We start from the raw sequence: 26,983 nt of genomic DNA on the forward strand, positions 1-26,983 counted from the left end.
CAAACATGATCTAAGTCCAACCCCCTGCTCAGTGCAGGATCTGCCATGCAGGATGCAATGACAGCATCCCTGAGAGCTGGCTCTACTTAAATACCTTCAGTGAAGGTGATCCTACCTTCTCCTGAGGCAGTCTGCTCTGCTGCCCAATAGCTGCTACTGCTAGCAAATCAAAGAGAAGGGTTGTAGCTTAGCCTACATGCTAACGTTTCATGGTTGGTACAATCTAGACACAGGTTTACCCCATCAGTGAGAACTAGGCTAGGGCCTATTTTGCACTGCTGCTATGATCTCCAGCAGGGTCTCCAGTTGTTGCTGGCCTCCAACTCCCATCAGCCTCAACCAGCTTGGCCAATGGTCAGGGATGATGGGAGTTTGTAGTCCAACAACATCTGGAGGTCTGCAGGGTCCCCATTGCCATGACCTACAGCAGGTCTGGCCAACTTGCAACACACCATCCATTTATGGTAGCCCTAAAATGGAGCACAAATGACCACCCAACATTTCCCACCCCGTTTGCAGGCAACAAAATTGGAGGAGGGGCCATTTCACTGCATGTGCTCCAATGGAAGGAGGAATTCTGTAACACAGAGATGGGGGACCTGTGGCCCTCCAGATGTTAACAGCCCTTCAGCTCCTGTCATCCTAACCATTGGCCACGCTGGCTGGGGCTGATGGGAGTTGGAGGCCAGCAACAGTTGGGGGTACCAGTGATGCCAACATGGCTTCTTAAACATTCCCTTAAGTTTTTTTTTTTTTGCTGCTGCTGCTGCAAGTAACGTTAGCAGCAGTGACCGTGGTAGTGATAGCCTAGCTGTGATATAACATCCCCACAAAGCTCCAGATCTAGCATTGTTCTGGAACACAAAAAGAAAAGAAAGTTAACACAAAAAAAAGAAAAGAAAAAAGTGGGAATATTTGGCAAAAAGACCCACTTTTCAGGGGTGGGAAGAGAAAGCACTCAGACTCCCCCCCCCTAAAAAAAAAACCTCCTGAGAATTTTTGGCTGTTCTATTGTCGATAAACCTGTTTTTTTTGGGGGGGGGAGGTGATCCTCATTCAGCTAGTGTGCACAGTCACAAGCGGTGCTAGCATGGCCTACAGCAACTATTGCAACAGGATTCTCTCTATGATATGGGTAGGGAACCTGTGTACCTCTGGGGGCACTTAGGCTACAACTCCCATCATTCCTGATCAATGGCCATGTTGGCTGGGGCTGATGGGAGTCCAATGACACCAGGAAGGTTACAGGCTTTCCCTCTTGTTGCTCTACAGGCAGCACAGTGCTAGAATCCAATTCTGGCATAAAGCAGGCATTTAAGGAACCACAGGCTTGAGGAAATTAAGACCACAACACTGAGACCAAGAGTCCAGATATGACATTCATATTTGGGCATGGCCAGAACTGCTCGTAAGACAAGTTCCAAACTGACATCTATAGGCTGTGCAACAGTTGCATTTCTGACCTGCCATTGTTTACCTGCCAACTTAGTTTAGCAGAATTTAGTCTACACTAGTTGATTGCGCTCTCTTCAAACGGCAAAGGTGTTTGAGCTACAGTACAGTGATAGTTTGGTGCTTGCTGAAGAAGTGCTGTTAACATTGCTTTCAAGAAAAGCCCAGATTCATTGGATTTCTTTATGGAAAGGCGAGGGAGAGAAACACAAAAGAGGATATTTCCATTTCAGGAATTAGGGGATCCCCTCCCCAACCAGAAACCTAGCTCCATACAGCTTGTTGAAGAGGGGGACAGCAAATAATCAGAATAACCCCCCTCTAAAACAAGTTTCCAGGGGCCAGTCTATACATTCATATCCAGCATATAGTATAGGCTTCCTAAGACTGTACCACTTCAGAATGTGGATAGGGGATTGCACGGCTGATTTGCCGAGGTGGGTAAGGAGCAGGCATAAACTCCTTCTTAATGAAAAGCTAAGGTGTCAAGGCCAGGGAGAATATCATACAGTAGTTCCCTGCAACATGCTAGTTTCTTTTTTAATGTGTTAAGTCTGAACTTGTAGCCAATGCTAGTGTATTCACAGTAACCAACTGAAATCTTAATGGACTTAAGTTACTCATGTGCACTGATTTCAATGGGTCTACTTTCATACAACCCCGTGTTACAGGATTGAGCATTTAAACTATGTAACATCCCCCATCTGTACAATGAAGCAGTTCAGTCCTAGGAGGACTATACTACATGGTTGGTTTTTTTGAATGTGTAGATTGGCTCAGTGTTCTTTAAAATCAGTTTACAGTACATTGCTGATATGTATTGAATGCTAAAGGAAAAGAAGAAGTAAATTTCCTACTTTGGTAGAGCTTGGATTCCCTACACCAGCTTCACCAACATAGTGCCCTCTGGCAGTTTTGGACTACAAACTCCCATCAGCCCTAGCCAGCGCTGGCTGGGGCTGATGGGAGTTGTAGTCCAAAGCAGTTGGAGGGCACCAGGTTGGTAAAGACTGCCTTACACTTTCCACTCTCTTGTGGAATCTTACACACTTTCTGAGGAAGTACGTTTAATGTGGGACTGAACAGGTCCCTCTCCCCGGAGATTCCTGAAATAGATTTTTAGCTTCTGAGGCTCAGTGATACGTCTCCGGTTGAAGTCTGCTCTAGGATGGATTTGGGCGCAATGATCCGTTTGCAGGAGGTGGAAAAGGCTGGCCATATTTGGTCCGATTTTTGCCATCAAACTGTCTTTTATGGTCCCCACCGTCTCTTCGTCGCATTCCAATAAGCTTCTCACGAGCTTGTTGTAATACCTGTGTTAAGATCAGACAGTTAGCATCCATATTTCTTCCCACCGCTAAAATGAAAACATTTATATGGCGCTTTATAGAACAAGGATAGGCGAATATGTCCATTTCAATTTTTGCCTTTTTCTGATCTTAAGCTCACTTCTCCACATTATTACATCAGTTTGCAAATTTGTTTTTTTTAAGTCCTCGTGAAAATGTATCAGGATTTTAGTGCAAATTTGTCCTAAAATACACATAATGCGATTTTGCCTAATATACATATTTTTGCAAAGCATTTTCCCCAAACATAATCCAGTTTTGTATGCTACATTCAGTAACATAGGCATTGAGATGCACAATTGACACTAGCACATGCATTTGTGCATGTATTACTTGGCTGGAGAATTGTATTGCCAAAATCTGGAAAACAGTGAATTATGAGGGATGGCTATGTTTCAGTTTGCACATTGTACTGGAAAGTTCAAATTAGATAGGTTCACCTTTTAATGATATCAGATTAGAATTTCTCCCCCATTCCTACTTCAGTGTGCTCAAAAGGACTTAAGGGGCGTTATTTCATAATTAGTGTGCAAGTACCCTGTCACAGAGGTCAGAAGGGGAGTAAAAAAAGAGTTTAATCCTAGATGGTGGTGGGGACAATTTCCATTGGGAACACAGCATGCAGAAAGTTTAACCCTTTCCAGCCCAGCCACAATCCCAATAGAAATCCTCCCCACCCTTTCTGTGCTGCAATTAGCAATAGAGTTCACATTTTATTTATTTATTTATTATTTGATTTATATCCCGCCCTTCCTCCCAGCAGGAGCCCAGGGCGGCAAACAAAAGCGCTAAAAACACATCAAAACATCATAAAAACAGACCTTAAAATACACCAAAACAAAACAACTTTAAAAACATTTTTTTAAAAAAGCTTTAAAAACATCTTTAAAAAAGGGTTAAAAAAACATTGTTTTTTAAAAAAAACATTAAAAAGCAATTCCAACACAGATGCAGACTGGGATAGGTCTCAGCTTAAAAGGCTTGTTGAAAGAGGAAAGTCTTCAAAAGGTGCCAAAAAGATAACAGTGACAGCGCTTGCCTAATATTTAAGGGGAGGGAATTCCACAGGGTAGGTGCTGCCACACTAAAGGTCTCTTTCCTATGTTGTGCAGAACGAACCTCCTGATAATATATATGGTATCTGCAGGAGGCCCTCACCTGCAGAGCGCAGTGATCGACTGGGTATATAACGGGTAAGACAGTCTTTCAGGTATCCTGGTCCCAAGCTGTATAGGACTTTGTACACCAATACTAGAACCTTGAACTTGGCCCGGTAGCAAATGGGCAGCCAGTGCAATTCTTTCAGCAGCGGGGTGACATGTTGGCGACACCCTGCCCCAGTGAGCAGTCTCGCTGCTGCATTTTGCACCAGTTGCAGCTTCTGGACCAACCTCAAGGGCAGCCCCACATAGGGCACATTACAATAATCCAGCCTGGAGGTTACCAGTGTGTGGACAACAGTGGTCAGGCTATCCTGGTCCAGAAATGGCAACAGCTGTCTTACCAGCCAAAGCTGGTAAAAGGCACTCCTAGCCACGGAGGTCACCTGGGCCTCTAGCGACAAAGATGGATCCAGGAGCACCCCCAGACTATGGACCTGCTCTTTCAGAGAGTACGACCCCATTCAAAGCAGGCAACTGACCAATTATCCAAACTCGGGAACCACCAACTCACAGTGCCTCCATCTTGCTAGGATTCAGGCTCAGTTCACTGGCCCTCATCCAGCCCACCACTGAGTCCAGGCAGCGGTCCAGGGCTTGCACGGCCTCTCCCAATTCAGATGTTATGGAGAAATAGAGCTGGGTATCGTCAGCATACTGCTGACACCTCGCCCCAAAGCTCCTGATGACCGCTGCTAAGGGCTTCATATAGATGTTAAACAGCATGGGGGACAAGATGGTACCCTGCGGCACCCCACAGCTCAGCTGCCAGGGGCCCAAAAGACAGCCACCCAATGCTATTCTCTGAGAGCGACCCTGGAGATAGGATCCGAACCACTGTAAAACAGTGCCTCCAATACGCATCTCACCAAGTCGACCCAGAAGGATACCATGGTCAATGGTATCAAAAGCCGCTGAGAGATCATTTTAGTCTCTCAAGCTACTATACAACACCAGCTGGTCAATCCAAAGGTCTCCTGGTTCCTCAAATGATTCCACCCCATTCTCCTTTGCTGCCTTGTTTGCTTAGAGCAGGTATGGGGGAGGCGTGGCCCTCCAGATGTTGCTGAACTACAGCTTACATAATCCTTGGCCATTCGGCATGCTTGCTGGGGGCTGATGGAAGTTGTAGTTCAGTAGCATCTGGAGGACCAATGATTCCCCATCCTTGGTTTAGAGAATGGACCTCTTCTCTAGGAGTTCCATGTATATGGAACGCTCTCCGCAGAGAGGCCCACCTAGCACCAACTCTGTCATCATTTCAGCACTAGGCAAGGATGTTTTTGTTTTGCTAGGTCTTTGGGCAGCACCACTGTTTGGATGTTTTTAATACAATTATGCATTTTTATTGTCACATTTTATTTGTTGTAAATCACGTTGGGACTTTTTGTTGGGGGAAGCGATGCATAAATTCGAAAACCCTAAACCTTGCAGCTGCTTCCCAGAACACCTTCATGGTGCAACTTCAAGTCCCTACTCAAAACCTACCTTTTCTGGGAAGCCTTTGGCTTAATGCCCTAGTTTCCAAGCCCAAGAACATACCACAGTTAACTATCCCACATCCCTCCTCCATTTATTTTTCCTGTCTCCACTTCATCTGTTCTTTTCCCCAGTGTCAGTTTTTAGACTAGAGAGATGTCCTCTTTGCTGTCTAAAGTGAGTTATATCTATCTAATCCTAAAAATAACTCAATCAGCAGCCAGAATAAACAGTGACACATCTACAAGGTATCAGTTACTAGGGAAATTGTCTCCAACCTAGCTTTGGAAGCTCAGAACTAGAAGTACCCATTCAATCACTAATGAAAAACCTCACCTATCCTACCCTTACCATTCCTGTGTTGGGCTGAGACCTGACATCAGCATTCTGCTGCAATGGGAAGACAGATGTGGGAGCTGAAATGGACTATTAGTTTGGAGAAAACTGTGATTCCCTTGTCAGTTTCAGCCCTCGCTGCTACTCTTCAGGACCAAAACACAGCAAAGATGCACTTGAATTGACCAACTCCGTAAGCACTTAAGTGGCCTTTTGCATTTCCTGTGTCCCTAACTTGGACATAGAATCATATAGTTGGAAGGGGCCTATAAGGCCATCGAGTCCAACCTCCTGCTCAATGCAGGAATCCAAATTAAAGCATACCCAACAGGTGGCTGTCCAGCTGCCTCTTGAATGCCTCCAGTGTTGGAGACATTAGCTAGCTAGAACTTTCCGGCCCTTGAGACGCAAGGCTAAAGTAGACACAATGCCATTAGCAATGGCAGACTTAGCTTTTCTGAAAGTGAGCTGCAGGTGCAGGGCAGATCAGGACCATGGCATACAGGTAGCGGTGACTGGTGTCCATTGGAACTGGTAGGGCAAAAGGCAGGAAGACCAACAGGTGTTGGAAGCCAATGGCAGGCAGACCTGGAGGCTATAATAGACCAAGCTAACCAATCCTGCTTTTATCCCTGCTGAGTTCTGCAAGGGCAAAACCTAGACTAAAGAGGAGGAAGGTGATCATCAATGCCTCCCTCTCAATGGGTTGTAAGTAAGAAGGCAGGCAAGTGGGGGCTGGCTGAGGGCAGAGTCCCAGTCATCCTAATGGAGCAGCCTCTGCTGCATAGGGGGAGGGCTTTGATCATTTGCCCCTTCTATGGTCCTGATCCAGACTGGGGTCCACCCGCCTGTTATTGGCACTAGGGGGAAAAGCTTCCACTTGCTTCAGTGGGAGCCACCCTGCCCCATGCAAATATATGTGTACATGCATATAGAAGTCTAGATTGGAACCACAGTGGAGGAGATACTGGATCTGGCATGCAATTTATATTTGAAAAGCCATTCATGTAATTGCTGGTTGCATGAATGGGGTCACATCCAGATTGGCCCACAGCTCTGCCTCTTGTGAGTCTTTCCCACTGAATCAGGCTCTGCAGACACCAGCCACCGGGGTTGGGGGTGGGGGATTGCCTCACAGGACATGCGAAGTCTGCTCCCAAAGAGCCAGACAGTGGCGTCTTAAGAATCTGAAATATTTTGTCCAGCCCTACAATAGCTGTTCCAGAAATGCAAGACATCTTTCATTTAGAGAAAGAAGGTTTTCACAAACGATACTAAGAACGCTTTAAACATAGAATGCATCCATTCCGAATGAATTAAAAAAAAGTAAATTTTAAATGAAATTAATGTTCTGGTCAATGTAGCTTTTTCATTCAGCTACATACACAGGAAATAAATGCAAAAGATCACTTGAGAGTTGTGCAACCGGTCCATTCTAGAATGCTCTTGCTACATTTTTGAGCTAGGCGTGGTTGCTGGAGCTGAAACAGGCAACAGAATTCCACATTTTACTTAAATGTAGCCAGTTAGGAATTGATGTGGTGTAGCGGCTTAAGAAAGCCTTGAATTTAACAGCCTGCCTAGTAGCCACTAGGGATGGGCAAACCTGTTAATTTCAGCTTGTTTCATTTTTCCAATCTTAAATTCAGTTCTCCACATCAGTTTGTGTGTTTTTTTAAAGTCCTCATGACAAGTCATCAACATTTTAGTGTGAATTTGTCCTGATAAATATTTTTGTATGTAATTTTGCTTGCTATTCACATTTTTGCAAAGCAGTTTCCCCTAAAATGGTCCATTTTTCTAAGCTATTTCCACAAATATATGCATTTTATGCACATTTACCTAGTATGGGCATTTTTGTACCCCTGGAGAACCTTTGGCCTTTCAGATGTTGTTGAACTACAACTCCCATCAGCCCTAGCAAGCATAGCCACTGGCCAAGGATGATGGAAGCTGTAGTTCAGCAACATCTGGAGGGCCAAAAGTTTCCTCCACCTGCTGTACACAATACTTGGCTGGAGAACTGCCCTGCAAAATCTGGAAAAGTGTGACTTTCAAAGGATGGCTGTGCTTCAGTTTGTACTGTTTTGGGATGCGTAAACTAAGGAGATTTGCCTTCAAATGTGAACTGAATCTAAGTTCTCCTTCATCCTTAGTAGCCACAACGGAAAAAGTAGTTTATGCAGGCAAGTAAGTGGGATGGGCCAAGAAGTGGCAGATTCTCCTCCACCAGCCCAATAGGTTTCCATGCTGGCCACAGAGAAAGGCAGGCCCATTCCTCAGCTCCATCCCTTTTTTTACTAGTCTGCTAAGAGGATGGCATCCTGGATTTCCACACTGTCTGTAATGGATGGGGTTTTCCTTCCTCACCTCTTATTAGGGCTAGTAAAACATGTCTGCAGGCTAGCAACATTTATGGGATTCTTTATAAGGCTGGCTTAAGGAACTGAGCTATGAATAAAATGAGCCCCCAGTTTGAATCTGGCCTCTGCCATGGACTCAACAGATGTCCCCGGGCAAGACACTTGCTCTTAGTCCCCTCTTCCCATTTGCAATATAAGGATTACCACCAATGCATGTGAAACACTTCATGAAGCTGTCAAAGCACCATGCAAGCGATAACAATTAGTAGTTATCTGCACCTGATAACTCTTTGGTGCTTTTCTTTGTTCTGTGACCCCCACCAGTGACCAAGCAGCCAGTCTTGCTAGTTCTATGGTCCTTCTCAGCAAAGTGTAGAAGGCATACGGAGAATCTAACATATGGTTATTTTTTTGATATTGCTTCTGCACGGGCAGCTCCAGTATAAACATGGCCTTTGAACCAGGAGTGTGTGCCAAAGTGAGGCTTTCATTAGGTGGTAAAAGTTCCCAGGCTCTGTCTCTTGTTGCTCCAATGGGCTGGGATGACTGGAATTGTAGCCCAGCATCATTTAGAGAGGCTCAGGTTCTCCATCTCTGCAGTAAAGCCAGGCTGGTCTTTGCATTTGGGCAGTTTTTAAGGTAGGAAATAGTTTTTAAAAGTTCCTGGGAGTGAATCCCGATGGTTAGACTCAATGGTTTCCTTATTAAAGGGCGTGATGGAGTGTTTGGCGAATTTCCTGCACGGGACATCAGACTCATTTCCCAGCTCACATTACTGAAGAGAGGGATGAATCCTTTATTAAGAAGCTCCATTCTCTGAGTAATCTTCCCACAGCAATGGGGAACACTTCCAAATCCTGAGAAGGCAAAGGACCCCCTTTCAAAAACCACTGGCTTGATAGACAAAGGGATTCAGCTTCCGATTGAAAACAGCTTTTTTGTCTGATCACCTGGATTCACTTTCAACAGTCTGACATAGCAGACTCCAAGAAGCATTCAAGCAGAGACAGGGAACCTTTGGCCCTCCAGATGTTGCTAGACTACAACTTTCTGTTGGTCCCAGCCAGAGATGGAGCACATGCAGGGTCCCAGGTTTGATCCCTGGCATCCAGTTAAAAAGGATTAGATAGCAAGTGATGGAAGAATTTCTGCCTCTGATCATGGAGAGCCAATGCCTGTCAGAGTAGAGACTACTAGGCTAGATACAGATATACTGGAGAATTTCATTCAGTCTGAATTCTTAAGTGAATCAACCTAATTATAATTTGAGTCTGGGAAGTGTGAGTCCTACTCAGAGTAGACCAATTGAAATTAATACACATGGCTAACTTAGGTTCATTAATTTCAGTGGGCCTACCCTGAGGAAGACTTAGCTGAATAAAATCCTAACACAGAGATCAGAGTTACAGTATCTTTCAGACTGTACACTTCTCCAAATTTTGCAAAGCACTTTTCAGTTCAAAAAATACCTGTCTTATCAGGATGCCCAAAGGCAGAAGATCTGGCACACATTTATTGGAATGCCCTTTGTATTTAGATCGGAGGATGTTACCTTGAGCCCCTTATTGTTGGGATTAGAAATAAATTTCTGTTAAGCAACATTTTTATTCATCTCAGCCAGAACAGATGTGACATTTAGGACTAGGAAATTTATAAAACTGGCTTTAGGGAAACAGAAGATGATTACAGCATTAGATGACAGTATATGTTAATATATGTCAACCAATTATGAAATAATTTTAATCACATTTTAGCATAGCTTGTGTATATACTTAATTGGTTATTGTTTTTATTCTCTGTGTATGCAAATGGCCAGATTGGCTAATGACAATAAGCTTGTTACAGTTTTATCAGGAAAATGTACACAAAATGTGTATTTTAGGGACGAAGGCATATAGTTTTAAAGCACATTTTAATGAGTTTTTTAATGCAGAAAATGGGACAAAACAGACTCATGACTGAACTATGTGAAATTGATACAATTGGGAAACAGACTGATCCATTAGTGGCAGCTAATTGTTCCCTGTGAGTGGGGCCTGCTCTTTGTTTTAGTCTGAACTTTCAAGGAGCTGTCCAAGGAGCTTCAAACTTCATACTAAAACCCAGAGCAGATTCCATTGCCTCACTGGCATGGAGCCACCAACCATCACTGGATCCATCCATCCCCTAACTAAAGAAGCCAACGAATGCTTCTTATGATCCATCCGTTACTTTCGAGCAGTATATTTTCAAAACAAGCTTCTTTCACCTTGCTGGTGCTCCTCCATTTCCTTAAGCATCTGCATGGTAAGTGGAGACCTGGCAATATGGACCAGCACCCAGACTAGCTGACATTACTAAGTGGAGTGTACGGCAACATCTACAGAATGCAAAGCCTCAATCGTGAGTCTAAGTTAACATGAGAACAACTGGGAAAAGGGTAAAACCAAAGATTCACAGGCAATAAAGCTATTTGCAACTCATCTAGATCTTCTACAGAAGTTTCCCCAGAAGTGTCACTATTTACGAAGAGTTACATTGATGAGGGGAGGAGACAGGACACTGAATTCCAGCAGTCAGATGTTCCTTTGCAATGATTTCTTTTTGAAGTAAGCCATAAGACAAAACTACTCCTGACAGCACTCATTCACAGTACAGATATACGTGTGTGTACATGCGTGTGCGTGTAAGTAACAGCACTCACTGGTACACAGAACTGCCATCCCTTTCTTCCTGCCCATGGCAACCATCTTGTGCTGGCACCCATGGCACCTATATCAAGATGCGAGTACTAGCACCTCATTTTTTAACAAAAAAAAAAAAAGCACTGCCTATGTGTATATGAAAAACAGGGGTAGGGAACCTGTAGCCCTCCAGATATGGTTGGACTACAGTTCCTGTCATCTGTGATCAATGGCCATGCTGGCTGGGGCTGATGAGAGATGGGAGGCCAGCAACATAAAAAGGCCACAGTTTCCCACTGCTGCTCTAAAAACAAGCTGCAAAGTACTTAGAGATGGCTAATTAGACAAGAGTGCATCCAACCCATTGGGTAGAGAGTTCGCTCTCTCCCCCAAAACTTAAAGTGTGCTCCTGATTGCTTCTTTGCAAACATGACTTGCACCCTCTGCATGCAATAGCATGTTTCAGCACTTAGAATTTCAGTTTTAGGAAAATAATTATAATTCCAGACTTTAGGCTATGAAGTCTGTAAACAATGCCTGGTGAAACTGCCAAAACCAGGAAGAGGGTTCAGTAAAATTTCAGTAAAAAGACCTCCTCTACAGACGATTTAAGTCTAGAGTCTAAAGTTATCTAACTGCACAACTGACTGAGTATTACCCCTGCCTGTATCCCTAAGAAGCTGCTGCGAGTCAAAATAGACCAGGTATGGGGAGCCTGTGTCCAACCAGTCAGTATGACCAAAATTTGGGATTAGGGGAGTTGTAGTCCAAAAACATATTTCACATCCCCTCTCTGAGTTAGGTGAGGTTGTGCATGTGCTAAACTGGTGCTTTGATTTGAAAAGAGGCTGGATGAGCACCAAGTTAAAGTGTACCCATGCACATAGAATTTTTAGGTTCAAAATGAGCAACTGTAGTAATCTCCACTGTGTTTAGAAGTGCCTGCTATTTAAGATTTTTTTTTTTTTTTTAACACTGGTGGCTTTTTATGATTGACCTTCGTGTTGCACTCTGCCACGGCATTGGCAATGATAAAAGGGAGGGCTGTAGATCTTCCAAATAAAACAAACAAGCATACCTCTGGAGAGAACACATCTCCCTTTCCCCTGGAGTTGACAGTACAGCAGCGCGGCTCATGGCCTGATTTCATATAAGGCAACACCACATATTCAAGTTGAGAAGTCATTGTTTCCGATCAAATTAAAATTAAAATTAAAAATTAAAGAAACTGTCGTTTTTATAAGTCACACTGAAGTTTCAGCCGGGTATGCACACACACACACATTTCAGTTTTTTCTCCCAAGACTAATCACAGAAAGGTCCTCTGACCTTTCAATGACTTCCGGTTGCAGCGCAGTGCCATCTAGTTCATGCTTAGTTTCTGTTGGAGACAGCTGTTAAAAGAAGGGTTACTTCAGGAAAACGTGTGTGTGCACTTATGCTGGGAAGCTGGGCAATCCCATTGGTTTCATTTCCAGCAGCACTATGACCCATATCCTTCAGCCGCTCGAACTCCACAAGGTGGAAGAGTTTATTTCCCTTATTTCGGAAATGGCTCTTCCCTGTTTACATTCTGTTCTCTCATTATTGGAGCGGGAAAGGGTGTACAATGGCAGAAAGACCAAGAGCGGCTGCAGTTGTTCACAGGAAGCTGCCTTACGTGAGTCAGGTCACTGGCTCATCCATTTACACTGATTGGCAGCAGCTCTTTAGCATTTCTGACCAGGGACTTTCTCAGTCCCAACTGAAGATGCTGGGCATGGAACCCAAGTCTTTCCTCATGCAAAGCATGTGCTCTACCATCGAGCTGCAGCTCCTCCAGATTTCTCTATAGCATTACAATTTCAAGAGAATGTTTAGCTTTTGTGGGGATAAGAAAAAACAGTTATCCGTAACTGTTTGGTAAAGTAAAATTGGAACTACTTATACCCATTATAGGAACCATAAGTAGTTTTTATTTTACTTTATCTAGATTCAAACAATGGTGCCGTTTCAGATTTTTCATTGGCACAGAGGTATGCACAGAATAATGTCCTCATAAGCTTCACTAGATAGTCAAGTACTCCCCCCAGCACCAACAATGGCTATGCAATATTACACCAGCCAGATGAAATACTAAACCATAGTTTAGCATTACAAGAACAAATTAAGCTTGTATGCTCTCCCTTCCCATTCTATGGTGCCGCTATGGAGAAGAGATTGGAAGATTCCCTTCCAGATTAACCACAGTTCTGAATGTCATCTGTCTCCAAAGACCTGCTTAATCTTAACTATGGTTAGAGAAAACAAGCCAGCTATGTTTTTTGTCACACAAAATTTCTGACATGACAGGCTGCAGTTAATCTTCAAAAAGAAGAAGTGAAAGCTTCCAAACTTCACCTTGTGTCAGAGGACAATGTGAGGGGGCAGTGAAGCATGCAAGCCCAAAGCTGACCTAGGCTCATTCTTGTAACGCTAAACAATGGTTTAGCATTATGTCTGAGCAGCCCACTGTTTAGAATGAGCTGGTATTAGAACGTCTCTTTTCCTCTGCTTTCCTTGAAAGCCTTTTTCCTACAGGTTTAAGAAGTTGGCTTCTATTTTACCTACCAAATTACTCAGGAAATTTATGGTGGGGAGGGCAAAGAGACAGAGGACAGAGTCCAGAAAAAAGAGCACCAAGCCTAGGCTACACCACCATGGGCCTGACTGCAGATATCACTAATATTTGTGACATTTCTGAGTCCCTTCCATCAGGGCTCTTTTCTTAAAGCCCTGCCCCATTTCCGCAGGTATTGCAAAGTCTGCTGACACCCTCTTGTGAGCAGATGGTGCCTACCTGTTTGAAAAGTGGTTTGGAAGCTGGACGACTTCTGTGATTGCTTCTGGGTTCTTTTTGGCAATGCTGCAGATGTCCAGCTTGCTGTAACATTCCTCCTGCACCTCAGAAATCATCCGCTGGAATGTGGAACACCTCCGAATGGCAAGAAAAACCTTGGATGTGATGCCATTTGCAATGCACTTCAGGCTCTCCTTCACAAAGGCTTTCCCCTGCCAAGCGAGAAGGATGTTAGCCTGTAATCAACTGGGTTCACACAACGTGACTGTGCATCATTGTCATGGACACTGTTTTTGCCAGCTGAAGTTAATGACCAACAAATGGGGCCAGCAGTAGGGATAGAGATTCTGTCACTTTCATTTTCTCCTTTCTCTAGGTCTTAAGTTCTCCACATCTGTTTGTGATTTTTTTTTCTAAAAAAGGCCTCATGAAAATTCATCAGTATTTTAGTGCTAATTTCTCTTAACATACACATTTTTGTATACTACTTTTGCTAATATATGCATTTGCCTGCACACTTTACCCCAGTATAGGCATTTTTGTACATGTTACTCGGCTGGAGAACTGCACTGCAAAATCCAAGGAAGTGTGTAGTTCGAAGGACGGCAGAGATTCAGTTTGCATATTATTTCGGAAAGTGTGAATTAGGTAGGTTCACCTTTAAGTGTGAACTGAACAAAATCCTCCTCATCCTACCTGCAACAAAAAGCTGCAGTGTGCAACACCTCACTTCAGTGTTTCAGCTAATCAGCTATGCCTTTTCCCAAGATGCTTCATTCTACTCCCCTCCCACATGGTTTCCCATTTCTGTCTCCCCATTCCATCAGCATGCTCAGCGCTCAATGGGTTATTTTCTCCATCCTTTGGCTTGTTTCCCTGCACCTCCAGTTTTTTGTGTGCAAACGTCAGAGTACTTGTACGTTCATGGGTGCTGCCATTTTGGCTACATAAGGAGCACCAGTCAGAGAACCAAATTCAATCTTTGTATAGACAATAACTGCAGCTAAAGCACCAGCCCATATACAGCTTACTTGGCAACAGTGAACCATTTTTCAAGCTGGAGGCCCAGTTACATTTCACAATGGATTCCCAGGTTTGGTTGATTTATTATCCAAGCTGAGAATATACTAGCTAGTTTGGTTTGCTCCACACATAGGCATCTTCCTGCAACAGAGGGTGCACTCCCATAGGCAAGATGCTTAAACCGTGAATTTAGCTGCTGACCTGACCGTTCCCAAGACCAATCCACATCAGGGAACAGTACAGGCTATTACTAACTTAAACTAGCTTTAATAGTCATGCCAGCCCCCTTTGATACATTACTAATGCAATTACTGAATGATCTACATGCCTGATCCTGCCTCTAGAATCATAAATATTGTCTGGCCCCACCTCCAAATGCCCATGTGTTAGTATGGTTGTCTGCAGTGGATTGTAGCTCTGTCATAGAACATCAGCTTTGCATGCAGAAGGCTCAATCCCCAGCATAACTTGGTAGGGCAAGGAAAACTCTTGCCTGAAACCATGAAGAGCTGCTGCCATTCAGTATAGACAATACTGAGATAGATCAACTGATGTTCTGACTCTGTATAAGGCAGCTTGCTAAATACTAGTTCCCTTCTGTTTGACACTGGTTAGTCCTCAACTTGAGCACTATGCCCAGTTCTGGACACCACACTTTAAAAAGGAACAAACTGGAACAGGTTCAAAAGAAGGCAACAAAGATGATCAGGGGACTGGAAAGAAAACCCAATGAGGAGAGATGGAAAAACTGGGCATGTTTAGCCTGGAGAAAAGGCTGAGGGGAGATATAACACTCTTCAAGTACTTGAAAGTTTGTCAGAGGACCAGAATCTCTTCTTGATCATCCCAGAGTGTAGGACACAGAAAAATGGGCTGAAGTTACAGGAAGCTAGATTTCAACAGAACACCGGGGAAAACTTCCTAACTGTTAGAGCAGTATGACAATGGAACCAACGACCTGGGGAGGTGGTGAGCTCTCTGACACTGGAGGCATTGAAGAGGCAGCTGGACTGCCATCTGCCGGGTATACTTTAACTTGGATTCTTGCATTGAGCAGAGTGTTGGACTCAGTGGCCTTATAGGCTTCTTCCAGTTCTACTGTTCTATGATTTGTATAGGTTGGTCCAGTCACTTCCTCTTAGCGTAAGATTACTTAGTGAGCTTCACAGCTAAATGGGAGATGTGAACCGAGATTCGCTTACTGAGGTCTTACTCAGCTCTCTAAACACTACATCAGGCTGGCTCTCCCTAGCAAGGAAGGTTGGTTACAGCCCTCAATGGTTTCAAATTCCTCTTCAGGCATGACACTCATTGGGAGATTATAAACTAGTTAAGCGTTAGGCCTAGTTTTCCTCAAGGATACAATGAGGGGAGAATGGATACTACCCCAATTTCCTTGGAGGCCGGCTGGGAAAAAAGTGTAAAATATTTGCAAAGATATTTCAGCTCCAGCATTTTTTTTTAAAAAAAAGAACACTGACACCCGACAGCTAAGTACTTTAGGGTATTTAGCTTTCAAGTTTCTTAGCAGAGAGGCTGGCCCTCTCGCATGATGCATTTTGCCATGTAATCACAGACACTATCCCCATCCGCTTGCTCAACTCCATTCGCATTGCACAATATGACAGCATCACCCGCTAGGTCTAATGGGGGCTGTACTTCAGCAACATCTGGTGAGATGCATGTCCCTCATCCTTGCTTTAGACCCTCTGCTACCCAGGGATGCTTGAAGCAAAAAAATCCATTGCTAGTGAAAAAAAGAAATGAATGTCAACATTTGACAGTTTGCTGCCCTTTATTAATGGTAGCTTAAAATCTGCTCCCTAAGTCAGGTCACTTCACCATGCCCATTAGTAGAGCTGGCTAGGGCTGCATCCTCGGTGGGTTAGGTGCCAAGTCTTTAATTCCTAGTCACCTGTGATGCAAATTATGCCAGGGCGATCTGGCTCTACATAGCCAAGAACAGAGCCTTCCAGCCCCCCCCCCACAATCTTATCTCTCTGCCAGCTCCCACAGGAGGAGTGGCAGTGTGATGAGAACGTTCGTTTCCCCTTCAAAGGGAAACTTCATTCTCCACCCCACAGGACATCCTTTGCCAAGCCCTCACACACAGCAAGTGGAAAATGTACCGTCACAGAACGTGTCCCGTGTCCCAACCTGCCATCAACAGAGCAAAATGCTGTGAACTAAAGGGCACTTGCATGTATTTGCTGTATAAACAAACAGGGAAAACATCTAAAGAAGCTTTCCTTAGGTACTAGTTATCACATGCTTCCAGCTGATGAAGGTCCTGGGCAGAGCTTGGAAAAGTTACTTTTTTTGAACTACAACTCCCATCAGCCCCAGCCAGTGGCCATGCTGGCTGGGGCTGATGGGAGCTGTAGTTCAAAGAAGTAACTTTTCCAAGCTCTGGTCCTGGGATATTTGCATGTACATAGAACATGCGTATACCTTACTGGACAAGGGACAATGCAGAAACGCTTCATGCAAGCAGCAGCTCTGTTTCAGCTCAGTACTGTAGGTAACTGACTGGCAGTGGCTCTCCAGGGTTTCAGACAGGAGTCTTTCCCAGACTGACCTGCAGCTACCAGGGATTGAACCTGGGAGCTTTTGCATGCAAAATATGCAAACCTTATTTCCTCGCATAGCTGGGATTGCACCAGACTTAAGAGCAAAATGGATCATTCCATTTGGCAGTCACAGTGGAACCAGGACTCGATTCATCCAGCATTACACATAAAAGTAGTTTGCATTCTGTCACAGATGACTTAGGCAGCCTATTTGGAGTGATCACGAGCACCAATTATGCAGGGGAAAAAGCAGCCGCAAGCAGTGATGAAAATGCATGTGAACAGGGCCACATTCACACTATACATGTATTCCACTATTATTCCATTTTAAACAGTTGTGGTTTCCCCCAAAGAATTCTGGGAAGTGTAGTTTGTGAAGGATACTGAGAGTTGTTGGGAAACCCTTACAGGCCAGCAATTCCCAGAGTTCTCTGGGAAAAAGGACTGACTGTTAAACTACTTGGGGAATTGTAGCTGTGTGAGGAGAATAGGGGTCTCCTAGCAACTCTCAATACCCTTCACAAACTACACTTCCCAGGATTCTTTGGGGGAAACCACGACAGTTTAAAATGGAATAATAGTGGAATAAATGTACAGTGTGAATGTGGCCTTGATTCCACTCGCCAATGTTATAGTTCTGCCTCACAAGTCATGACAACCCATTTGCTTTAGGAAAAGCAATGCTGGCAAGTGTCTTGTGCTACCTTTCCCAACCTTTGGGTCCCTACATGTTGGACTACAACCCCCATCAGCCTCAGACAGCATAGCCAATGGTCAGGAATGATGGGAATTGTAGTCCAGCAACATCTGGTTGGGAAAGGTTGGCCTAGAAGCAAGGCCTACTTGCACTCACAGAAAACATTAGACACCTTCAGTTCAAGTTCCGTTTGTGTGGCAAACCATGATACAGGCAGGGAGTAGTGGAGGGATGCAGGCCTTATCCAGCTGGCACCTGAGAGTCCAGGCTTGCTTTTTAAAAGCAGGTTTTTAACTGAAGGCTGCAATAAGATCTGGAAGTGCATGGGCAGTTCTGTGTGAAGTTTCAGAAGGGTCTGCGCAGATGCAATTAAGATTTCCAGTTGGCAGGATGGGAGCACTGAGCTTTAGCATTCTGTGCAGTTCTTTGTCCCTTCCCACAAGTTGGCAGAATTATGCAATATAGGTACAACTGTTCCCATAATTTTAATCAATCATAAGAATTTTAGCCAACTATATTTGCATGGGAGGAGATTATGGTTCTACAGCAGGGATTGGGAGCTCAGTGCCCTCCAGATGTTGTTGGACTATAACTCCCATAATCCCTGATCATTAGTCATGTTGACTGGGGCCAATGGAGTCCAATGTCTATCCCTGTGTAACATCTAACACTTCATTTTTAGATGTGTGCATGCATCGCAGCAACCATCATCTTAGAAAAGACTTTCCCTCCTCTGCGTGAGGACAGAAGAATGCTTCATTTAAGACTGCATTGGATTATCTGCAGTTGTCAAAAGCCAGGGCTTGAGAATCTCCAGCCTGCAAGCCTAACTAGGCCAGCCAGATCTCCCCAATGGCTCTGGGAGGATGTTTTTGGCCAAGCCATGCCTTATAGCTCACATCAGATGTAGGGCAGGTAAAGATGGGCTTGGATAAAAGGTGCCTTGAAAGCCTCTTGCACAGTGTTTCCCAAATACTCAGGACCTGCTGGTACTTGGGAAGTGCAGCAGACACTTTTTGTGCCCGTGTGGCCTGATTTCAAACTGCTTGGGCAAAAACGGGTCACCTGACATTTATTATTGTGTTAAATTTGTATCCTGACCTTACCCTCAAAGGAGCCCAGGGTGATGTCAGTGTCATGTCAGGTGACTGATGGGGCTGTCTTGTTCACCTGTCAAACTTGACCTGCAAAGGGTGTGTGGAGATAAGGATCTGGCCTGCCAGCCAGGCGCAGTGCTCCACTCCTCTCATAAGGCTCTGTAATCAAGCTTTGCTTTTTTATTTATTTATTTAAAGAAAGAGGTCTGTGGACCAATCAGGGAAACTCTTAAAAAGAAAATGAAATGGAGTTTTATTGTTTTAAAAATGGTTTGAAACAGATCCACTAAACACTGCAGACTTAAAAGATAAACAAATGTTATATAAGCTTGCTTAAATTTGAATAACTCTACAGAGCACTGGAGGCTGGCCCATCAGGTTAGTGGGGCAGTGCCTATCTTCTTATTTACAACCAGCTCAGGGGGCGATGCTGCCTGTCAGTTTCCTCCTTCCTAGACTCAGGGTTGGCCTTGTAGGACTCAGCAGGGAGGAGGATGGAAGAGAATGTAGAATTAGTTGGCTCTGGCTCCACCTACTGTTGGGCTCCCTGCCTTCCACCACATGAGTCCCAGTGAGCATGAGCCACCACCGCTACAAAGGCAGCACTACATGAAGGGAGCTGAATTCTGAGAACCTGTATACAACCATAGATATAGTACTGGCTGCAGCAATGCATCAGGCATAAGAGTTACAGAAAGTCCCCTTACACTGCTGGTCAACATAATTCAGTATTATCTCCTCCAGGGATAGGAGACTTGAGTCCCTCCAGATGTTGGATGGGGCTGATGGGAGCTGGAGTCTAACAACAGCCAGAGAGCCATAGGTTCCTCACCCCTGATCTACACCGACCAGCAGAGACTCTTGATGGTTTCAGACGGGAGTCTTTTCCATGGACATGCATCTGCAGGGAGATGCGGAACTGCATCTGGGACTTTTTACATGGAAAACGTGGGTTCTACTACTGAGCCTTCTCCTGCAAGGAAGCCTGCAAAGAAAAAGGCATTAGGCTTATGCCATACCTGAGTATCGAATTTAGCTGCGCTGTACAGAAAGGATTTGCAGATGTCATACATGCCACCCGTGTCACATGTGGAGTTTTCCAGGCAGGCAAAAGCACCACATCCTACCTGGAGGGCACTGTTTAAACATCGAACCACGTCCGCTGCAAAGAGAAGGGGGAGGGGGAAAAGGAGAGAACATCTTAATACAGATTTCTGTCATGCCTCATGTTTCCATAGCAGCTTTCCACTCAGCTGCTGCAGGTATTTGCCAGCAATTGCCAAGTCATGCTTTACCTCCGGGGTGTGCACATTTTACAACATCGCCTTTAATGAGCATTCAGATTTAAGCCACTGCACCTCAAATGAATTTGTGCTCCAAGAGTCAGCTTCCAGCACCTTGGAGAGTACAATTTCTGCATCAAACTTTTTTTTTTAGTTAAATACTTTTACCATGCAGGAGGACAGCCTCTTGAAGTCCAGCCAACCCAAAGAGTCTTAGTGCACAATTGGTCAGGGGCCATACAGGTGTCTGGTACTAAGCTAAACTTCACAATGAAGCCATTATTTGTTCCTCACAAATGCAGCAAGCCAGCCCTGCTGCCTTTTGGGATCTTCCTGCTCATTCTGGTGAGTGAGGCCCTGGACTTCTGCCCTAAAATCCTGCCCTCGCAGCACCACTGGATTTAAGGATTGAAAGACATGGTGTCCAAGAAAACAAAAACACTAGATCTGTTGGGTTTTATCTGATGCTAGTCTGACTCAGAGTAGCCCTGTCGGAATTAAGGCACATGGCTGATTTAGGTCCATTAATTCCAATGAGTCTACTCTGGGTAGATGTTAGCTGCATATGACCCATTTACAAAGTAAGCAAATTGTAGAGGCCAGTGCAGAGATGGCTCTACTCTCATCATGACCCCCTGTGTAACTATTACATTCATCTTCCCCAACCTGGAATGCTCCAGCTGCTTTGGACTAGAACTCTCATCAGCCCCAGACAGCATGGCCAATGGTCAAGAATGATGGGAGCTACAGTTTAAAAGACATGGAGGACACCAGATTGGGGAAGGCTGAATTAGATGACCCTTCCCACCTGGCTCTTCCACACTGGTGCCATGAGGAGCAACGTAACCTGGCTTTACAAAGCAGAGGAGATAATACACATAGTTGTAATCCTGGAGTGTGCCAGTCTACAATAAGCAATGAAGTTGAGACTTTTGGGGTTATATCCAGCCAAATTCTCTTTGAGTAGACCCACTGAAATTAGTGGGCCTGGGTAAGCAATGTCCATTAATTTTAATGAGTCTCCTCTAAGTGTGACTAATATTGGATACCACCCTTGAGCTATTACTACTGCATGTTTTAAATGTTTAGTATAAACAGAAACACATATCCCCGAGTCCTATATATTTCTATGCTGAGATACCAACTTTCTGTCCATGCATTCAAGGTGGTTCATAGTTTAACACAGCCTTTCCCAAATTTTGGGTCCTCAGATGCTGCTAGACTATAATGCCCATCATCCCTGACCATTGGCCGTGATAGCTGGGATTTGCGGTCCAACAACTTCTGGGGAAAGGTTAGGAAAGGCTGATCTAACAGTTTACAGTTTAATATCCACAATGCAAAAGGGACATGTAGAGAAGAGGTACATAAGCAAATTCAGTACCATGGCCAGTGCAAGACAGCTCTGGGCTGGAGGAGGAGCCAAATGGCTCTTTGTCCCAGCTAGGACACGGTGGGGGGGGATCACTGCATCACCTCTTGCTTCAATGCAATCAGCACAATCCCTTATTCATTCATTCAATTTATATCCGACCCTTCCTCCCAGTAGGAGCCCAAGGCAGCTGGGCACCCCTTAGGGGTATGGAACTTGTGGCCCACAGGCCTAATTAGGTCTGCCAGCCTCCCCATTTGCCCAAGCCATGCCCACCTGCTTTACACCAGACAGGTGGAGGCCAGATAAAGATGCTGCTGCACCAAAAAGAGGCTTACAGGTACTGACGATTAGCTGATTTGTCAGGGCTTGTGTAAGCACTGCACCTTTGCTCACAGATCACCTGGCATCATGAGGTTAAGTGGGTAGCCCTGCCACCTGCCAAACTTGGCCTAGGGGTGGGGTGGGGGAGATATGGACCCAGCCCAGTGGCCAGATCCAGTTCCCCACACCATTAGACCAGTAAAGCTTGCTTAAGGCCACACAGTGAGTTTATGGCTGAGCTTTGAACCACTGGCTTTTTTGGTTAATAGCTCACACTTGACTATTATGCTAACTGAGGCTGTAATCCTGGGCCCATTTACCAGGATGTAAGCCCCATTTGACTTAATTGGACTTGCATCTGAGTAGCCATGTATATATATTCTTGGACAACCATGTTTTAGGTCAGGTGTAGGAACATTTGGCCCTCTAGATGCTGCTGAACTCCCATAATCCCTGGCCATCCTTGCTGGGACTGACGGGAGTTGTAGTTCAGCAACTTCTGGAGGGCCACTGATTCCCCACATCCATTTTTCATATTGCATTTTATGCTTGTTTTACACAGTTTTATTGTCTTTTATGCTGCAAGCCATTTGGTGACACTCTTCTGTGTGAAAAGCAACAAATAAACAAAACATTAAATAATGCCCAAAGACATCTAGATGCTTAACTGGAAAAATCCAGATGGCACCTCTGTTCTTTCCACCAATTAACAGGAAAACACAAACATGCTCTTCAGCCGTTGCCGTTTTTATTCAGGAGAGCTCTCTGCTGGATAGTCTCTCATTGGGCAGCTCTGCCAACCTCCAGTTCTGCCACCTTAATGGTGCCCAAAATCCATCTCCTGAAACAGCTGTCTTATGGCAGGGACACCTTTAGAGCCCCAGGCATGAAGGGGTTACTACAGGAAGGGGTCCATCTGCACAGCTATCCTTTCTGTTCCATAATGGAGCTCTCTGTGCTTCTGGCTTAATGCACTAAAAACTTTAAATACAGGAAACTGGAGTCCCTTATATTTAAAGACAGAAAATACATTCTACTTTCATTACATTGTTCTATTTCTGCATGGAGTGGACACGGCATGGGCAACCGCTTGCGCTCCTGGCTGAGCACTGCAGCGCACAGCCAGGAGACACATGGGACGAGAACACAGAAAGAGGCAGTTTAGGCTTGCCCTGGAATGGTCACTGTCAACAACAGTGGGCCAACATTTTGGCTCTCCCCATCAGCTATGAAGGCAAGTAGCTGAAGCAGTAGGAACTGAAGCTTGCAACGTGTTGGCAATTTGAACTGGATGCACTGTGATGATGCCCAGCTGATCAATAAGCATTCACTGGAGCCACCAGGTCAGGATTTGGGGGCAGGGCTCCATCCAGTGATGAGCAGAGGGCTTTGAAATACAGCAGGCTGGCTTACCACATTGGAAGTAATGTGTACTACATTACCACCTGAAGAGGGGAACCCATAAACCCAGAGTCTAAACTTGCCCCATGACATTACTGAAAGCATTTTGGACAAACATTTATTGGTCTTTTGACCCCAGTCTTAAACGTTGTGACTAATATACAATAGGGAATGGCCATAACTCAGTACTAGAGCATCTGCCTTGCATGCAGAAGGTCCCAGGTTCAATCCCCGGCATCTCCAGATAGGGCTGGGCAAGATTCTCTGCTTGAAATCCTGGAGAGCCACTGCCTGTCAGTGCAGACATTACTGAGCTAGATGGACCAGTGATCTGACTCAGTATAAGACAACTTTCTATATTCCTACTACAGGGGGTTGTGGCCAATGCTTGTCCTACTCAGAGTAGATCCACTGATACTAAAAGACATGACAAAATTCAGTCCATTAATTTCAGTTGGTCTACTCTGAATAGAAATTAGTTGAATACAACCCAGGATTTCTAATCCCACTAAGTGAACCCAGAATTTCTAATTCAGCTAAGTGGAGTGCGAGGCTCAGATTAAGATTCTGCAGAGAGTCCCTGGGGTGAAGGAGTGGAAGTGTCAGATTAAAACTGTGGAGATCTAGGTTCAAATCTCCATTTAGCCATACAACTCCCTTGCTGACTTTGGGCCAGTCTATTTTTCTGCTTAACCTACCTTACAAGGTTGTTGAGAGGATAAAATGGGGCAGACAGGGAGAAAACCATGTATATCACCTCCAGTATCTTGGAGGAAAATCAGGATAGCAGTGTAATAAATATAATGAAAGGGAACAACTAGCTCAGTGGCTAAACTCATGGAGATGAGTAAAGCATCCTAAAGAACTTAGGAAAAGCCATCAGGGTTTATATATAAGAGAACACTGAACTTTTACAATGTGTCCGCATGACAATTTTCTCTCAGCAGCTGCCTGACAATCCACCAGAAAAATATTCCCTTCAGATTCACTGGTATTAACCTTTTTCTCTAAGGTGAATTTCTACACAGTCATGCAAAAGCATATCTGTTATTTTTGCCTGATCATGTTACAGATGCTACGAATGAAGTGTAAACCTGGACTTTAAAATACCCACCCACCAAGATGCTACTTTGCAAGAAATGGGAACATTCTAGAGAACACTCATTCTAGAAGCCTGGTGGAAAGCCCCGAACTTCCAGTCTTTAAGTATAGCATCTTGCAACAGATGCCTTTTAAACCAAGGACACTGTGTATGTACCAATATGTATCTTACATGGAAGGAGAGAGAAATATTTGATAAGATTACACTCCTGCAATCCATCCCTTACTATCCTCATAAAGATACGTTTCCATGGATTCAAGTTATAACTTTGCACTCAGCAGATTTAATATGCATTAGGCCTCTTATTGTTTTAGGCACAGTGGAATAAGCGAGACCCTATGTTTCTATAGCAACCAAGTACAAAAGGAAATTGAGCAAACACCCTAGACCTGTGCTGCAGAGCCTTGCAGACGTGAAATAAAAGCTTCTCTTGGCAAGTGTCAAATTAGGGGAGTATAGTTGCCTTTATTTTAAAATGGGGTTAAGATGCAAGAGATACCTGCAAATGCTGGAAGCCAAAGATACAGCCAATGATTTAGCACTTTGAAATATTTAGTTTTAGGATTACTTGCAGCAATGGGTAGTCAGCAAAGCACATTAAGAGGCTTGTATCCAATCCTAGTCTTACTCAGAGTAGACCCATTAAAGTTAATAGACCTAACTAACTTTTAGTTCATTTCAGTGAGTCTACTCTGAGTAGAACACAGCTGGACACAATCCATAATCTGTTTCACAAATGGAAATAACTTGTTTTAAGGCTGTGTGTTGCTAACATGCAACATGAGAATTCCTGGTGGTAGTGCAAAAGATGATTAAAAGTTAGAAGCTAGAAAAGGAAGGCATCTATGGACAGATTTTTTTTAAAAAAAATGGCATAGATCTTCACACACACACACTTATATGGAGCCTCTAGCTCACCAACATAGCTATTTATACACCAAGCACATTAAATATTATTTCTATTTCCAGGGGGGTAACCTAAGCCTTGTTACATCTGCTGCAGCAAAAGCAATACAGAGTCTTAGGGCACCTTGAAGAGCAACTGATTTTATTGTGCCTGAAGTGCCAGAGCAGTACAATCCACTTCATCAGAGGCATGAAGCTAGGAAATTGCTGCTAACTTGAAGCTGGGTGCAACATTCTGCCTCAGGCTGCATACCCACCATACGTTTAACCCCCCCCCCCGTTGCCAGTTAAGGGTGCTGGCAACTGTAGCTCCATGAGGGTAAACTACAGTTCCCAGGATTCCTTAGGAGAGAAACGTGCTTTAAAAGGTATGGTGCATACACAGCCTCAGTGCAATTCTTCAAGACGGTTGTAGGGCTCAGCCTTAACTAAAGTGGAAGGTGCAGTGTGTGGACTTCATCAAACACCGCCCGGGATTTCTCTCAAGACCAGAAGCAGATAGGATTGCAGGAGAGATTCTTAAACCAGCTCCTGAAAGGAGGGAGCGTCCTTCATTCATTGGGCTCTAGCACAGGGCCAACGCTCCTGACAACATTACATGGCAGTTTGTAATGAACAAAAAAAGACTATAATTTAATCCCAGCGGAAAGTTCTCCTGCGCACGCTCCCCTCCTCTAACACAGTTGCCGTTCGTTTCGACGGGGCGGACAAAGCGCGAGGGGACGGTGAGCTTTGCGCAGGAGAACTTCCCGCGGCGTTTGTGCCCAGAGCCAGCAGCCTGCGGCGAGAGCCAGCGAGGTGCAACAGCTGTCGATAGAGCCAAAGGAAAGGGGACAGGATTGGGGGCGGCCGGGGGGGGAGAGAGAGGGGTTACCTGAGTTTTGGGCGGCAAGCCTCGCCTTTCTGGGGCTGAAGGAATCATTCTGCTCAACTTCATAGGACGCAGAAGCAGCGGCCGCCAGCAGCAGGAGAATCGTGGACTTTTGGAGCATTCTCTGCTAAGTTTCCGCTAAGTTCGCGCGGCGGGCTCGCTGGCTCCCTCTCTCCCCCCTGGGCTTCGATCGCTTTCTTCCCCCTTCCTCGGCTCGAGCCAAGACGCGGACCCGGACGCAAGAGCGAGCGCAGCAGAGGACGGGGCTCGAGGGATGGCTTGCGCGCTGGGCCAGCAGAAGTCGCTGCTTACCCTCTCCCCTTGGATTCCAGCTCCTGCGCCCTGCAGGTGACCAACCTGGAGTTTTTATAGCCTCCCTTATCGGTGCCTTTTCTCCTCCCCACCCCCACCTCCAGGATCAAGAGCCAATCAGGAGGCGCAGCGGGCAGCCAATGGGAAGCTGTGCTCATTCAAGCACAGGAAGCCCTGGCACTTCATAGGAAGAATTTTTTCCAGCCTATTAAAAGAACCTGCCAAAGAAGAATATTAACCAAAAAGAGAAGAAGAAAAGTTAGTTTTCATTAAAGTTAAAAAAAAAGGAGTGGGGTGGGATGAGGATTAAACTCAAGCTACATACCATGAAGCGAATGGCAGTATAAAGTTCAGAGAGTCTTCTGGCACCTTAAAGACTAACAAATTCATTATGGCCATAAACGT

The 26,983-nt window shown here is 44.8% G+C and overlaps 1 protein-coding gene across 1 annotated transcript; it reads right to left on the bottom strand.

Moving 5' to 3' along the window:
* Positions 1-1,621: 1,621 nt before the first annotated feature.
* Positions 1,622-26,627, bottom strand: STC1 (stanniocalcin 1). The gene is made up of 4 exons (XM_061593014.1): positions 26,270-26,627; positions 20,027-20,169; positions 13,621-13,832; positions 1,622-2,765 (listed from the first exon to the last, which is right to left on the bottom strand). The coding sequence occupies exons 1-4, from the start codon at positions 26,385-26,387 to the stop codon at positions 2,495-2,497; spliced, it is 744 nt and encodes a 247-aa protein (XP_061448998.1). The 5' UTR covers positions 26,388-26,627; the 3' UTR covers positions 1,622-2,494.
* Positions 26,628-26,983: the final 356 nt, after the last annotated feature.

Source organism: Rhineura floridana, chromosome 12 (assembly GCF_030035675.1).
Source record: "Rhineura floridana isolate rRhiFlo1 chromosome 12, rRhiFlo1.hap2, whole genome shotgun sequence".
NCBI lineage: Eukaryota > Metazoa > Chordata > Lepidosauria > Squamata > Rhineuridae > Rhineura > Rhineura floridana.

What these genes read in the sequence shown, in the direction of transcription:
- STC1 (XM_061593014.1), bottom strand. Translation starts at nt 26,387, where the DNA reads ATGCTCCAAAAGTCCACGATTCTCCTGCTGCTGGCGGCCGCTGCTTCT. An exon ending in CAGCTAAATTCGATACTCAG is followed by an intron (nt 13,833 to 20,026) that starts GTATGGCATAAG and finishes CTCGCTTGGCAG; the next exon opens with GGGAAAGCCTTTGTGAAGGA. An exon ending in CCAAACCACTTTTCAAACAG is followed by an intron (nt 2,766 to 13,620) that starts GTAGGCACCATC and finishes ATCTTAACACAG; the next exon opens with GTATTACAACAAGCTCGTGA.